Source organism: Vigna unguiculata, chromosome 10 (genome assembly GCF_037176805.1).
Source record: "Vigna unguiculata cultivar grain cowpea cultivar isolate G323 ecotype 2 chromosome 10, ASM3717680v1, whole genome shotgun sequence".
Lineage (NCBI taxonomy): Eukaryota > Viridiplantae > Streptophyta > Magnoliopsida > Fabales > Fabaceae > Vigna > Vigna unguiculata.
The window spans coordinates 8,698,722-8,713,642 of record NC_140801.1 but is presented as its reverse complement, the minus strand read 5'-3'; the positions used below and the strand labels follow the sequence as shown (position 1 = coordinate 8,713,642).

Below are 14,921 nucleotides of genomic sequence, written 5' to 3'. Positions count from 1 at the left end.
AAGGCATTAATTATTGATTTATATTATGTGGAAGAGTATTAGTTCAAATAGTTGAGAATACTTGGTTGTGTGAGAGGATTTGGGTTCAAGTTTTATGTATGCTAATTTTGTGTTATTTAATTTATTATTATTTTTAATAATATTCTTGATCATGTTGAGTGATAATATAATAATAGAATTATATTAAATATCATGAAACATGAATTGGGGCGTATTTTAATAATATTCTTGATCATGTTGAGTGATAATATAATAATAGAATTATATTAAATATTCTTAATTTTATTTTAAGTCTGATGGACATGCTAAATAGAGTAACCTTATGCGTTAACTTTATTTTAAATCTGATTCGCATGCTAAATAGAGTAATCTTACACGTTAACTTTATTTTAAATATGATTCGCATGCAAAATAGAGTAACCTTACGCGTTAACTGTATTTTAAATCTAATTCACATGCTAAATAAAGTAATCTTACGCGTTACCTTTATTTTAAATTGGAATGGCATGCTAAATAGGGTAATTTCATGTGTTGATTAATTTAAGTCTAATTGGTATGTTGAATATGGTATGATTATGTATGAATTGTTATATTCCATTTAAAATTTGTGGTTCTGGGAAATTTCCAAAAATAGTCTGGTTGGCGATGAACTGCAGCCAGACGATCCTTTCCTTTTTAGGCCATTTAGGGTTCCTACAGAGGAACCACATGCCAAAAATAGTGTAAAAAATAGCCTGTTTGACCAATGTTGACCACTTGACTGGTTGACTGTCAAGTGAGAGGCTGCCACGTGTCAGCCTGTTTGACCAATGTTGACCACCCTTGCCTAGAGTTGACTGGTTGACTGTCAAGTGAGAGGCTGCCACGTGTCAGAGCAGTCTCTCTCAAGCTAGAGTTCTCTTTCTGCAATTAGGGTTTGGCTGCCGTGAGGGTTGCCGCAAGGGGCGTTTCGTAGGTTCCGATTGTGGCCAGTGGTTCTCTGATGGAGAATGTGTTCAACTGCGTATTCGATCTATTGCATTTTTCCAGTAATGTGCTTCGTGGAAGAGATGCAAGTTGACAGTGACACATTGGTGAACTGGTTGATATAGGGGCTGGCTGCGATAATGGTTCGAACGAGTGCAGGCAGTGTGCCTCACGAGCAGAGGTGGTTTCCGAAGGTCGCAAATGTTAATGGCAGATCTACAATGCTAATTTTAGCTCGTTCATGGACGCGGTGGTGCTTCACTGTTCTCGACTTATGCAGGTTCACGAACTCGAGTATGGTGCAGTGATGGAGGCGCGAAAGTTGTAGAAGATAAAGGTGCGAGAGAAGTGGTAGAAGATGGAGGCGCGGAAGTTGCAGAAGATAGAGGTGCGAGAGAAGTTGCAGAAGATGGAGGCGAGAGGAAGAAGACGCAGCGACTGGATTCATGGCGACGCGAAGTGGCAGGTTCGAGCTTCTGGAGCGCGACGGGTGGCGGCGTTCCGGCGTGAGCACGGCAGTGGTGGCTGCATTTTCCGCGTGGAGCATGGCAAATCCACACGAAAGGATGGTGGCAGCATGGGTGCGGGTGTTGCCGAAGGTGCACAGGCTATTCTGGCAAGTTGGAGGCACAGAGGAGGTGAGTCGATGGCGGTGCGGTGACGGTTGTCGTAAAGTGCGGTGGCTGCGGCATGGAGATGGTGGGAGAAAGGAGAGATTAGGGTTAGGGTTTGTGTTGGGAAGGAGACGATGACGTGGCAAACATTGATTGGTGATTTGAGCTAGTGGAGGATTGATGATATGTCAAACTGTCATTGGTTAATTTAGTAAGTGGAGGATTGCCACGTGGCGAAATCTGGTGAACTAGATTTTAAGTGACATTAGAGGTGCAACTTAGTAAAAATGAAGGGTGCAAAATACATATTAAAAGTCCAATTACAGAAGGGGGTGTAAACCTGAAAATAGGGGTGCAGTTAGCTCCAAAAAATGTCCTTTTTTAGAAATAGATAATCCAATTAGAAAAAGGGGGGTGTAAACATGAGAATAGGGGTGCATTTAGTACCCGAACTATTCATCTCCAAAATTCTTATTTTGGTACTTATTTTATGACTTAAAATATTCACTATTTACAATCTTAAAGACCTAAATTAAATTCTAGTTGCGTTATTTAACTTAAGATTATCCAAACAAATATGATGCAACTAATATCATTTCTTAAGCGCGAAAATAATATTAAATTCCCAAAATTTAAATATTTAATGTGAACAAAGGTTCGACCCATCACACCCTCCAAGCGGTCTGGATGCGTGCAGCATCTGGTGGTACGTGTCCCCCGCCAAGCGATTGTATTGTAGTGGTATTGGTGTTCTTATTCTTGACGTGCGTGATCTACAAAGTTTTAGTGATGCCTTAAAGGTCGACTTGCTGGTGTTCCCTGAGTTGAGCTCCGAACGTATCCCTTGAGTTGAGCTCGGGTTGGCGAGTGTTGCCGGTGTGAGTGTGCTGGTTGTGGCCAGTACGGATGGGTCCAGATGGATTGCCCTCCTTAGTAATTAGCTGACGAGTTTGGTAGTCTTAGGACATTACGAACTATGTTCGTATTTGGGAACTCCACCTAGTGTTATGATGTGTGATCCGTAACATGATTTCCCGCACGTGCTCTATCGATTGTGGTCGATAGGTATGGCAGCAAGACATCTTGGGGTAATCTCTAGAAGACGTAGAACATGATTTTCATGGTTGTGGCCATGTGGTATGGAATCAAAGAAAGGAATTCTTGTGGTGTGATTGTGTGATATATATAATTGTGCCATATTTATATATATGTGTAATTTGTTAGCTCACCCTATCTACTTGTGTTTGTCGATGATCGTGTACGCGGTACACGGGAGCAGATGATATTGCTGGTGGATTTGGTGAGGCCTAGAGACGGAGTGGGGCTAGTATTGGGAGAAGATTTTTTTATCAGAGTTTTTATTATGTTTTGGAACAGTTGTAATATTTTATATTATTAAACTTGGTTTTTATTATGGATTTTTATGTTTGAGTTATAGTAGAGGTTTTAAGATTATTTATTACTACTATAAGGTTTTAATTTTCCCGTGTTTTGAGAATATAAGTTATAATAAATGAAATTTTATTATTTATTTATTTATTTTATTATTTAAATCCGTAATATCCGATCGGGATGTTACATTTTACACGTTACCTGTTTATGTTTAAGCATGAACTGTATGTTGTATGGCATAAGATGCATGATTGTACCCTTTAAATTGTTGAATTTTCGTGTTTCTGGAAATTTTCCAGAAACCGCCTGGAGGACGATGAACTGCCACCAGGCGACACATCCCTTTTTGCTTGTTTCTGGGTTCCTGAAGAGGAATCGCTTCGTCGCATATTCCTGGCCGCCAGGCGACACATGGCAATATACCAATTTTGGGTTTCTAGATGAGGGGCCTGGCGGTATTGGTTGAACCGCCAGGCGACGCGGGTCTATTGCTCGATTTTTGCCATTCTGGGCGTTTTATCATGATTTTGATCGGAGAGAAATCAAGGGTTAGTGGTTAAGAGATGATAAAATGTCATACTTCATTGAATTCCATTATAATTTATGGATAAATTGATGGAACATTGTGAATGAATCTTTAGGGTTTTCATATTGGAGATTTTTGTAGGACTGAACGTAAGGGGTTAATTACAGTATAATGGTTGCTGGAGTGAGTCAAAGTGGTTAGTGTGCCATTTTTTTAATCATGTTCTTGGGGAGCAACAACTGAGATAGGTAGAAGTGATCATCAAAAGGGAGCGAGGGATGATTTCGGAGGCTGAGAGTCTGGGATTTTGCCCAGAAATACATGTACCGCCTGGCGGCACGGGGCCTGCCGCCAGGCGCCATCGCAGAGGTAGTGAGTCTGCGTGGCTGCAAGCTGTAATGCTGGTTTTGGGGTATTTTGATGTCTAGTGAGGGAAGGAAATGGAATTGGAAGATGTTAATTTGAGAATTTGAAATGTGTTAAGTGGAGGGTATAGTTGTGATAGGGAGAATATGGAACTTTAACACCTTAGAAAATGGTGACTAAATCAGTATCAATAAGTGAAATTTGGCTGGGAATGAAAAGGAGAAGGGAGTGAGGCATAAAAATTACGATTGGGTGTCAAATTTACCAGAAAGTAACTAACCTGTCTAGGAGTTGTATAGTGTTATATGAGCTTGAAAGGATAATTGAATATTGGCAAAACCAACTGTGGTAAGGTTTGGGACTGGTATAAAACTACTTAGTGGAAAGTGATAAACCTGAGGGTATGTTTAAATTAACTTGAGGATAGAATGGGAATTGGGAATCATAGAGGATAGAGAGTGGCAATAATATACTATTAAGAGAACTGACTTTCTGGCAATGTGCAAGGACTTTATGGAGGGTTAGCAGTTGCGTAAAGGTGCAGGAAAATCAGAACAATGCTTGTTCTGGTATAGCGCCTGACGGCGTAGTGCGAACCACTAGGCAGGAGGTAAAATTCCAGTGAGGCACTTAACATGTGGCGCCTGGCGGTCATGAGGGTTCTGCCAGGCGGTACTTGGTAGCAGTAGACGTTTTGAGGCACTTGGCGCCTGGTGGTACGCATCACCCGCCAGGCAATCTGGAAGCGGCAGCGCCTGGTGGCACGTGTACCCCCCGCCAAGCGATTTTGCTGCTGCAATGTTGGGTTGCTGGTTTTGTAGGCGTGATCTACAAGGCTTCTGGTGATGCTTCAAAGGTGGGATTGTTGGTGTTCCTTGAGTTGAGCTCAGAACGTATCTCTTGAGTTGTGGCTCGAGATAGGGAATTTAAGCACGTGGTATTCCTTGAGTTGTGGCTCGGAATAACATCTCTTGAGTTGTGGCTCGGGATGACAGATGAACATGAGAAACTCTTGAGTTGTGGCTCGGGTTGGCGAGTATTGCCGGTGTGAGTGTGCTGGTTGTGGCCAGTACGGACGGGTCCAGATAGATTACCCTCCTCAACTGTTGACTGACGAGTTTGGTAGTCTTGGAACGTTGCGAACTATGTTCGTATTTGGGAACTCCACCTGGCGTTACAGTGTGTGATCCGTAGCAATGGTTTCCCGCATGTGCTCTATCGGTTGTGACCGATAGGTATGGCAGCAGGTCATCTTGAAGTACCCACTAGGAGATGTAGAACGCAAATATCATGGTTATGGTCATGCGAGATGGAATCAAAGGAGAGAATTTCCATGATGTATTGGGGTGATTTAGATATATATGTATATTGGTGATTAATATATGTATACGTGTTTTATATGATTAATCTGTTAAGCTCACCCTATCTGCTTGTGTTTGACGATGATCGTGTACACGATACGCGGGAGAAGATGATGTTAATGCAGGTGGTTCTGGTGGAGCTTAGCCACGGAGAGGAGATATCTCGGGAGTTTTATGTTTTATGTTTTATTTCATGGTTTTGGAAATAAACTGTAAAGGCTTATGGTCTGTTTGATAAAACTCCAGTTTTGTAATTATGGATTTCAGAGTACTTTATTTATGTAATAAAATTTTAAATTTTCCTCGTTTTGGGAAATAAGGTATTATTAAATGCAACGTGTTTATTATTTTCTTTATTTTATTAAAAATTAGTAATATCCTGATGGGATGTTACAATACTCCTATTTGTTAGCATTCTGATCATTTTGATTTTGGTTTTGATATTGATAACATGGCTCAGCCTCCATATCCACCTCCACCTCATGAGAGGACAATGAGTGAGCTGACTACACCTAAGTTCACTTATGATTCATTGTGCATTCAGTATCCTGATGAGGAAATCCCTTATGTTTTGAAAACTGGATTAATCCATTTGTTGTCAAAGTTTCATGGCCTTGCAGGTGAGGACTCGTGTAAGCACTTAAAGAAGTTCCATGTTGTGTGATACACCATGATACCCGAGGATGTCCAAGAAGATCATGTGTATTTGAAGGCTATTCCTCATTCCTTGGAGGGCAATGTAAAAGATTGATTGTACTACCTTGCACCTAGGTCCATCAGATGACTTGAGGAGATTGTTTTTGGCCAAATTCTTCCCTACTTCTAAGACCACAATCATAAGAAAAGAGATTTCTGGCATCAATCAGTAGTTTGGAGAGAGCCTCTACGAATACTGGGAGAGGTTCAAGAATTTGTGTTCCAATTGCCCCCACCACCAGATATTTAAGCATTTGCTTCTTCAATATTTTTACGAAGGCTTGCACCATATGGATAGAAGCATTATTTATGACTTAAAATTTTTATTATTAAAATATTATAATATTATCTTTTTATAAAAATCCCCGCTACTCTTAAAGTCATTTTCGATGTTGTACCTCCTTGTTCAAACGAATTTATCACATTTGTTACAATATTTTAAGTATTTATTAATTACTTAACTTATCATATAGTTTGTTAGATACATCCTTCTTCAAACTAATTTGTCACATTTATTATAATATTTTAAGTTATTATCCCAACCCTTAATTCATCCCTCAATTGAATACATTCATTGTATTTAATAATGTAGTTAATGAATTTAATTTGTAATTAATTAAAATAGTAGGACAATTTAATTCCCAAAATACTTCTAAAAAAGGATAAATTAATTATTTTTTGCACAATCTTCCTCCCTCTATGCATATTTATTTATTTATTAAGATATTAACGGAAGTGGTAAAACCACTATAAACTTTTCCTGGAAATAATAAATTATACATACCTAAAGTATTAAAAAATATATCTGTAACGAAATATATCAAGTAAATTATTTATATACCGATAACATTGATATATGAATATATGGTTATTTTTTAAGTTTTTATTCAATGGCCTAAAAATTTATAAATATAGATCTGTGTCATAGAAAGTATTAAGTTGAATGTTGAAAACTTTTTTTGCAAATAAACTCTCTTCTGTGGTGGTTAACAATCTAACAACAAACCATTAGTATTATCAACTATATTTTTAGGAACCTCATCCTTTTCACATCAAAAGCACTTTGTTCAAATTTTGGTAAGAACAAAACCACAACAAAAATATTTCAAAATTTAAAATTTGTAACTGCTTTTAAAATTTAAAACACTAAGAATTCTTGTAACAACAAAATCAATAGTTTAATGGATACTTTCTTTTTAAAAAAATTAGTTAACTACATTTAATTTTATTAATTACTGGTAATTTATTAATAGAGAAGACAAATAATTATTAATGAATTTTATTTAATTTTAAAAAAAAATTCAAGTGATCAAAATAAAATTATTAGTGAAAAATATATTAGCGAAAAATATATTAGTGAAAAATATATTAGTGAAAAATATATTAGTCAAAAAAATTATTCAATGTTTAACATTATGTGATACCCCTTTTAAAAATTTCCTAAAGGCAGAAACCTTACTTCTTTTACCCTCACTTCTCAACTCCTCTATAACCAGCAACCTCCTAATCTCTTTTCTTTGCTGCTGCCACTTCTCACTAATTCATCCTTTCAATACTCAGATTCAAGAAGGAGTGACCTACAGGAACCTCAATGGCTCCCTCCCTCAAACTTCCATTCTCCTAGGTAGGTTTCTTTTAAAATTGGGTTCAGTTCCAGCTAGAATCCTCTAGTTACTCGCTGATTTCTGAATCTAATCACGAAATTCTTTCTTCTCCATGTCGTTGTGATGGATTCCTCTAGGTTAAGCTGAAAACTCTGCTGTCTTGTAAATCTGCTTGAGTCCACCAATTAAAGTCTTGGCAAAAAGGTAAGGGAAGATAACTCTGTAACTCATTTTGATGTGAATTGTGTTTGTGAGTGTTTTAATCGAATGATTGCTTGTTTAATTGGTGTTTGAGACTGCTGGTGTGTAATTGAGTGAGGGATGTTCTTGAGCGAGCTTGCATGTGCAGAATAGGGAGGATTTCCTGGTAGTTTCGCCTAGGCGAGTTGGTCTCGCCTGAGCAAAAATACCAGAAGCTCACCCCTGTCATTGTGCGAAATCTCACTTAGGCGAGCTGGGGTCGCCTGAGCGAGATAACATCTCGTCTAGGCGAGCCAGTTTAGCCTGAGCGAGAGTTCGCCCAGGATTTGTAATTCGTCACTGTATGATGTCTCGCCCAGGCGAGATCAACTCGCCTAAGCGAGATAGACTCTCTAGCTTAGGCGAGACTCTCTAGCCTAAGCGAGATCCCCTGCAGAAGTTAGCTTTCTCACTGTTTGGCTTACATGATGCTATGTTGATTGCTTTAAAATGATGATAGTTGATCTTGTATGTGATCTTTATGCATGATAAACTGTGTGATGGATTTGAGTGTGAATTCGATGTGAATGGGAATATGTTGGAGTTAGGATCTCAAGGGAAGTCCTAAGGAATGTGGTTTTAGTGAATGTAAGGGCATGAGGACTCATATTGGTGACATCCTGACGCTCCTAGTAACCATTAAGACTCACGTAGAGTATGATGGATTACGTCAGGGGGAGTAGCAGGAGGTCCTGGTCTATGATTCTGATCCATCATAAGGTGATGAGATTTACCTTGAGAGTGGTTGGGTGAATACCCCTTGTGCCTAAAACTCTGCAGAGTTTAGGAACCATCTCAAGTGCAAGTCACCAAGAGCTCAAATGCCACTTACATAATCCGGATATCGAGTCTAGAATGATGTGTGGTGTTATGGTCAGGATAAATTGGATGATTTATTGGATTGTGAAATGAAAGTCTGTTTTCTGTCTTAGTATGAAAATTTCATGATTTGCTCCTTGTTCAAGTTAGCTTACCCTTCCAGTTCTATTGTGTTCTGTGTGTCTTTTACTTTTGCAATGATCGTCCTTATTGAATGACGTGAGCAAATAAAAGTGCAGGCGAAGATACACCCTTCCTTGACAGGCGTTGATTGGGTTTCTAGGATGTTTCCAGCAGTATTAGTCACATGTTCCTCCAGTAGATGCTTAGGGTGTTTTGTAACCCTTTGTTTAGTGTAAGCTGTATGTATGATTATTTTGAGGATGACTGTATCATATTTTATTCTGATCCACGTTATCACCTGCTTCTGAATTATTAAAAATTTAAATGTTTTGTTAAATAGTTTAAAAACTATGAAAACGGGATGTTACACATTACATATTTTTTATTTTTTTTATTTAAATTTATGAGATTAAAGTTATTATATAAAAGATTATTTTTTAAAATTTATATTTTGACCCAATTCATTTACATTTGTTTTGTAGAAACACTAAATTCATTTACAATAATATTTTATTAAGTAATTTAATTTAAAATTAATTTTTATCTAAATTTATATTTCAAGAATTTGTTTTTAAATAATTTTACTTAAAATTATAAAAAATATCAATAGATATTTATGGGTACTTATTTAAATGAAAAATTTGTAGATAATTTTATATATACTTAATGAGACATTTTTTTTTTCGGACGAAACAAGGTAGCGGGAACAGATAATAGCTAACCCGACCTCTTGCATATGTTTTTTAAATATCGACCTTATAAAAAGTTAAATAATGCTGTAGTGAAATGCACTCATTAGCTGAAATTAAAATATTTAAAACAAAGTATCATTTGGACGAAAAAACGATAGTTAAATTTGATTGAAATTATATAAATGATTTATTTTTGTTTTGTTAAAATCAAACACCTTAAACCACATATTTTATTAGAAATTGGACAGATATAGAAGAATAGAATAGAGAAACAGAGAGAAGTTATTATATTTGTTTGAATTTATGTATGTATAAATTGACGTTGTTGTTATTGTTGTTGCCCAATCTTTAAACAAGGTAAATTAAAGGCAAAACCAGCGTCTTGAATTCTCTCACAACCCAACCAACCAACCTCCGGCGCGTTCCCGGAGACGCCGTCGTTTTGGCTTAGCCGGCGGCGCCTCCGCCTCTCCCATCGATGGCCGCCGACAAGGGGAAGCCCTTCACCTTCTCGCTCCCTGTGAGCGTCGTCGTTTTGGCCATCGCATACATTTACGTCTCCACCGTCTTCGTCTTCATCGACCGCTGGCTCGGCCTCTTCTCCTCCCCGGGGATCATGAACGCCACGGTCTTCACTGCGCTCGCCGCCGTCTGCGTCGTCACCTACCGCGCCGCCATCACTACGGATCCGGGTCGCGTCCCCGCCACGTACATGCCCGACGTCGAAGACGCCGAGAGCCCCATCCATGAAATCAAACGCAAGGTCTTCTTCGCTTCTTTATCACTTAATTTAAAAAATAAAAATAATGGCTTTTGAGTTTGGGGGTTTCGTTTGTCGTTCATTGTTGCTTGTTTTTGTTTTGTGTTCGACATGTTTGTTTCGATGCTGCATTGTTAGGTGCTTGAATTGAATGGATTCTCTTGCGGTTGAAACTTAGCTTGGTAGCGTAGGGGTTTGTTGTTCGTGTTGTTTTGTGATCTGGTGGTTGCGGAAAGAGTGACATTTTGCAGCTTCGTTTTGAGGCATAGCAAATCGCTTTAGGCGTGTTTGTGTCTGTGTGTGGTGCTGTTACAAGATAGGGTATTATTTGGAGCTTTGTTTTCAGTAGGAGAGTTTGAACACGTACAACGAAGGTCCCCGGAGGCCCCTGTGAAAATTAAATATGGTATAGTTTGTAGTCCTCTTAGAAGAGGGGGAGAGAGAGGTAACAAATGACATTCGGAAAAAGTGATCAATAGAGATCGTATGATGAATAACATTGCTGAAAATTTGAGTTTTAGCCGAGTTGAATAGTGTCTTGTGATTCATGTAGGCAACCTGACCTTGGGATAAACCTTGTTTTGTTTAGCTGGAGAGTTTAGTGGTTTTCTACAACTGTCCCTTGTGTTTGCTTGAGGTTTCAATGTATGTGGCAATTACGATGAATGTTTATATGGTAAAGTTTTTCTGTTTTGTTGTTCTAGATTGAATGTATGCATTCTCATTGTTGTGTTTGTAAAGCAAGAAAGGTTTGGTGTTGTGTTGTGGCAGCAATGTTTTTTTCTGTGTAAAAAGCATGCAAGTTCTGTTGCGATGGTTTGTTGATGTCTAGAATGAATGGTTTTCCTAATCAGCTGTGACTATTGATTTGGAAACAAAATTGGTTTCAAGATGATTAGATTGGGTAGAATCTAACATTTGTAGTCTTTTTCTTATAAACTGATATATATTGTTTAGCAGACTAAGTTTTTTACACTCCACCATTTGGATTTGGTTTCCAAGAGGTTAAATGCTTAAGCTATGGTGCTCTTGCATTCTTTTGAATACTGTATGTAAACTGGCATTATAATTTGAAATATGCTTGAATACTGTATATACATTGGGTAGGAACTAAAATATGTTGTCTTTTTCTTATGAACTTATGCATATAGTTTGGCAGGACAAATTTCTTCCTCCCCTTTTTGGATTTAATTTCCAAGAGGCTAAATGCTTAAGCTATGGTGCTTTTTTCTTGTCTTGAATACTGTATATAGACTGGCATTATAATTTGAAAATAGGCTTGCTTTGGTGTGGAATATAGCACATCAAAACCTACTCATTTTAAAGTATACTATATTGTACATGGTTGTCTTCCTTTGAATGATGCTGTCTCTTACTATTAACCAACATCTCATTAGCATATTCTTCAAACTTTAGTTAACTCCTAGAACTTACAGGTATACAATCTCAGGTCTTAAGATAGGGAATTATTAAATGATTTGTCATAAACTCAGGTAAAGTTGCTGGTTTGAAGGCAGGTTTATGGGTCTGGCTAATTTGAACTAAGTTTCTTTATTTGTTTTCTTTTCTTTGTTGCTTCTAAAGCCAAAAGTTTGGGAGCTTGAGATATAAAAAAAGGGCCTTTGCTGGTTTTCACATTTGTCTGTGAAGCTTATTTTGTTCATTTGAATCATTAACATTTCACTTATGTTAATACTTATGTCAGTTTGAATCTTCTGGTTCTATTTGCTTCTAGCCTGAGTAGTTTGGGACCCTGTCTCCTGGGTTGTTGAATTTGTGTTATACAATTATCCTAGTCAAGGATGTGAAATGTGCACCCACATCTCATGATGCAGCCACACCACGTTGAGGTTGTGGATTGCATCAGTCACAATTGACCCACAGCAATATGCAAGCAACAGCTGCAAGCAACCACAAAATCATGTTTATGTGCATGCTGTTGATATTTTCCAATACCTACTTTCTCTTTACTTCTGAAGTTAAAAAAGCGATCTCTGGAGTCATTAGAACTTGATGGTTTTTCTACTTTGTATGATGATTTTAAGATTGCTTTTATCCTTTGTTGAATTGTCTTGGTCCTGTCTCTCTTGCTCTTTTTTATGATTATTGTATCTGTATAGTGTATGGAACTTGTGTAGTTTTTGAAGTTAGGTTCTTCTGGGTTCTTAAGTGAATTTGTGTACTCAAATTGCTGCATATCATACTATATTACGATGGCTTATTTTATTGAACAAATTTTTTGAATTTGGCTTAAAAGGATGTATTTTCTGATCTGCAAAAGATTCCCATAAATGTTGGAATATTTGAGCATCATGAAAAATAACTTTTCAAGTAATGTGCTTTTGGATCTGCTAGCAGGGTGGAGATTTGCGATATTGCCAAAAGTGTTCTCACTATAAGCCGCCTCGTGCACATCATTGCCGTGTTTGTAAAAGATGTGTTCTACGAATGGTATGAATGATCTAAATTATTAATCAATGTTTAACTTGGATTTCATGATAATGGCTAATCTGTTATCACTTGGTTGTAAGGATCATCACTGCATTTGGATAAATAACTGTGTGGGTCATGCAAACTATAAAGTCTTCTTCAATTTTGTCTTGTACGCTGTAATTTCCTGCATCTACTCCCTGGTATGTTTTAATCTTTTTCATTATCATTATGAGTTGGTTATTATTGTGATTTCCCTGTCGTGCTTATTTGGAAATAGTCATTTTGTTTTTCTTTTTTCAAAATCTCTCTTTAAAAGCTTCCAAAGAAGCAATTATTTATCTACAAAGCTAATCCAAACTTGTTCAAGTTACACTTGCATGAATGAAGTCGGTAGCCTGATTTAATTTTTCTTTCTTTCTTTCTGTATTTGTCAAAGCAAGGAGCTAGATTTGATGGTTCTGCTTGTGCTGACAATCTTTTTTCATTTATTTATTGGTTATTACTATATAGGTCTTACTAGTGGGTAGTCTAGCTTATGATGGCATACAGGATGAAGAAAAAATTGGAAAAAGCTCTTTCCGTACTGTATATGTAAGTTCTGTTAAAAATGACCACATATTTTGCATAAGCAAATTCAACATTTTGTTTTTTCATGATTTTTTTCTCTATTTTTTCAGGTTGTTTCTGGGCTCTTGCTGGTCCCTTTATCCATAGCATTATGTGTGCTTTTTGGTTGGCATATCTGTCTTGTCCTACATAACAAGACCACAATAGAGGTTATACCTGATAAAAGTTTAGTTAAAAACTGCTAGTTTATTTACCAGATTAATGTCAACTTTCTGAAATAAGAAATTGTGTTAGCAGTATCATGAAGGAGTGAGGGCTTTATGGCTTGCAGAGAAAGGTGGGAGTATCTACAAACATCCATACGACCTTGGCCCATATGAGAATTTGACATCTGTAAGAATTGAAGACTATACTGCACTGTCTTTTTTGTTTAGTGGTTTTTCTGGGTTTTCACAAAGAAACATGTAATATGATATTTTGTGTTTACAGTCATTGACTATCGTATGCATTTCCTTAGGTTTACTAAGAAATGCATGTTTTAAATATTGCCTTATATAGTGTTAACTGTTAAGGAAGCTAAGATATCTTATTTATATGTAGATGATCTTAAGATTCTAGCATTGATATCCAGAATTTATTTTGGAAGCTCCATGTATGAACTATGGATTTGAGTTTCTGTTTAATTGCTGCAGGTTTTGGGACCGAATATCCTTAGTTGGCTGTGGCCTTCTTCAAACCATATAGGTTCTGGACTTAGGTACAGCACCATCTATGATCTGGCAAAAGGTTCAACATCCAAATGAGATTTTGGCATTGCTTTGCAGTGGCCATTTGCAATGTTAGTCGTATTAACCCTTGTTATGAATAGTTTGAATGATGACAATACTGAATGACCGGTAATGTTCTATCTCTAGTCCAATACAAAGTTGCTTTTCTTGATGACAATCACCCACAATCGCTGAAGTGTAGGTGGTCAAGAGCTGCTTGCTGCATATAACTGATGAAATTGACTACACAATGTGTGTGCCCTTGTGGATATTTTTCTTTTTCTTTTTCCTTCATTGCTTTGCCCATTTTCTAGGCACAGAATAGACTTTTTTTTTTCTGCTGTTACAGCTGTAGAGTTCTGCGGATAAACCTATTGTACAAATAGAAATTCTGAAACAGGGAAGGAAGTGCCTAAAGGGATTCCTTAACCCCTGTTAGAAGTTGTTCTTCTGTATTCTAGAACTGTATTTCTGTATCTTGGATTAAATATTTGTATTATCCATTTTTTAATACATGTATTATACATTTAATTTTTGCTTTTTGATATTTATACATATGAACTGGGTTCTATTCTAATCCTTGCTTTCTTAGCGGTTGTTGCAACAACAGGTGTATCTACGAATGCAACCTGGTGTAAGACAACCTAAGCACGTGTTAGTTGTATGGTCATTGTTAGGTTTAGTCTTGAAAACATTAATTTCGGTAGTTGCAGTAAAAGAAACTGTAATAACTCATGTCAGATTCAATGTTAACAATCTAAGTGTTTTGCTTTATTTTTGTAATCATTTTACTGAGAGGATGAAGAAACATTTCCATTTCCTATTTAGAGTAGTGTGGCAATTAATCATTCCTTCGTACTACACTAGCAAAACTGTGGCATCCTGAGATGTATTGTTGGACAATATCTTTCGTAAGCACCAGCATAAGCAACCTTGCACTCCCATAAATATTAAAATTCCTGTTTTACCCTTTCTAGATTGTACAATCAAAAGTG

At 37.1% G+C, this 14,921-nt stretch overlaps 1 protein-coding gene and 1 non-coding gene across 2 annotated transcripts; one reads left to right on the top strand and one right to left on the bottom strand.

Annotated features, from left to right (window-relative positions):
* Nucleotides 1–6,058: 6,058 nt before the first annotated feature.
* On the bottom strand, nt 6,059–6,165 carry LOC114167972 (small nucleolar RNA R71). Its single transcript, XR_003600571.2, has one exon. It is a non-coding gene; the product is annotated as a small nucleolar RNA R71 (small nucleolar RNA).
* A 3,567-nt stretch (nt 6,166–9,732) lies between these two features.
* Nucleotides 9,733–14,457, top strand: LOC114165893 (DHHC-type zinc finger family protein). Its single transcript, XM_028050517.2, has 7 exons — nt 9,733–10,162; nt 12,518–12,610; nt 12,691–12,792; nt 13,103–13,183; nt 13,270–13,368; nt 13,457–13,552; nt 13,852–14,457. Exons 1-7 carry the CDS (start codon nt 9,878–9,880, stop codon nt 13,960–13,962), a joined length of 867 nt encoding a protein of 288 aa, XP_027906318.1. The 5' UTR covers nt 9,733–9,877; the 3' UTR covers nt 13,963–14,457.
* The last annotated feature ends 464 nt before the right edge of the window (nt 14,458–14,921 follow it).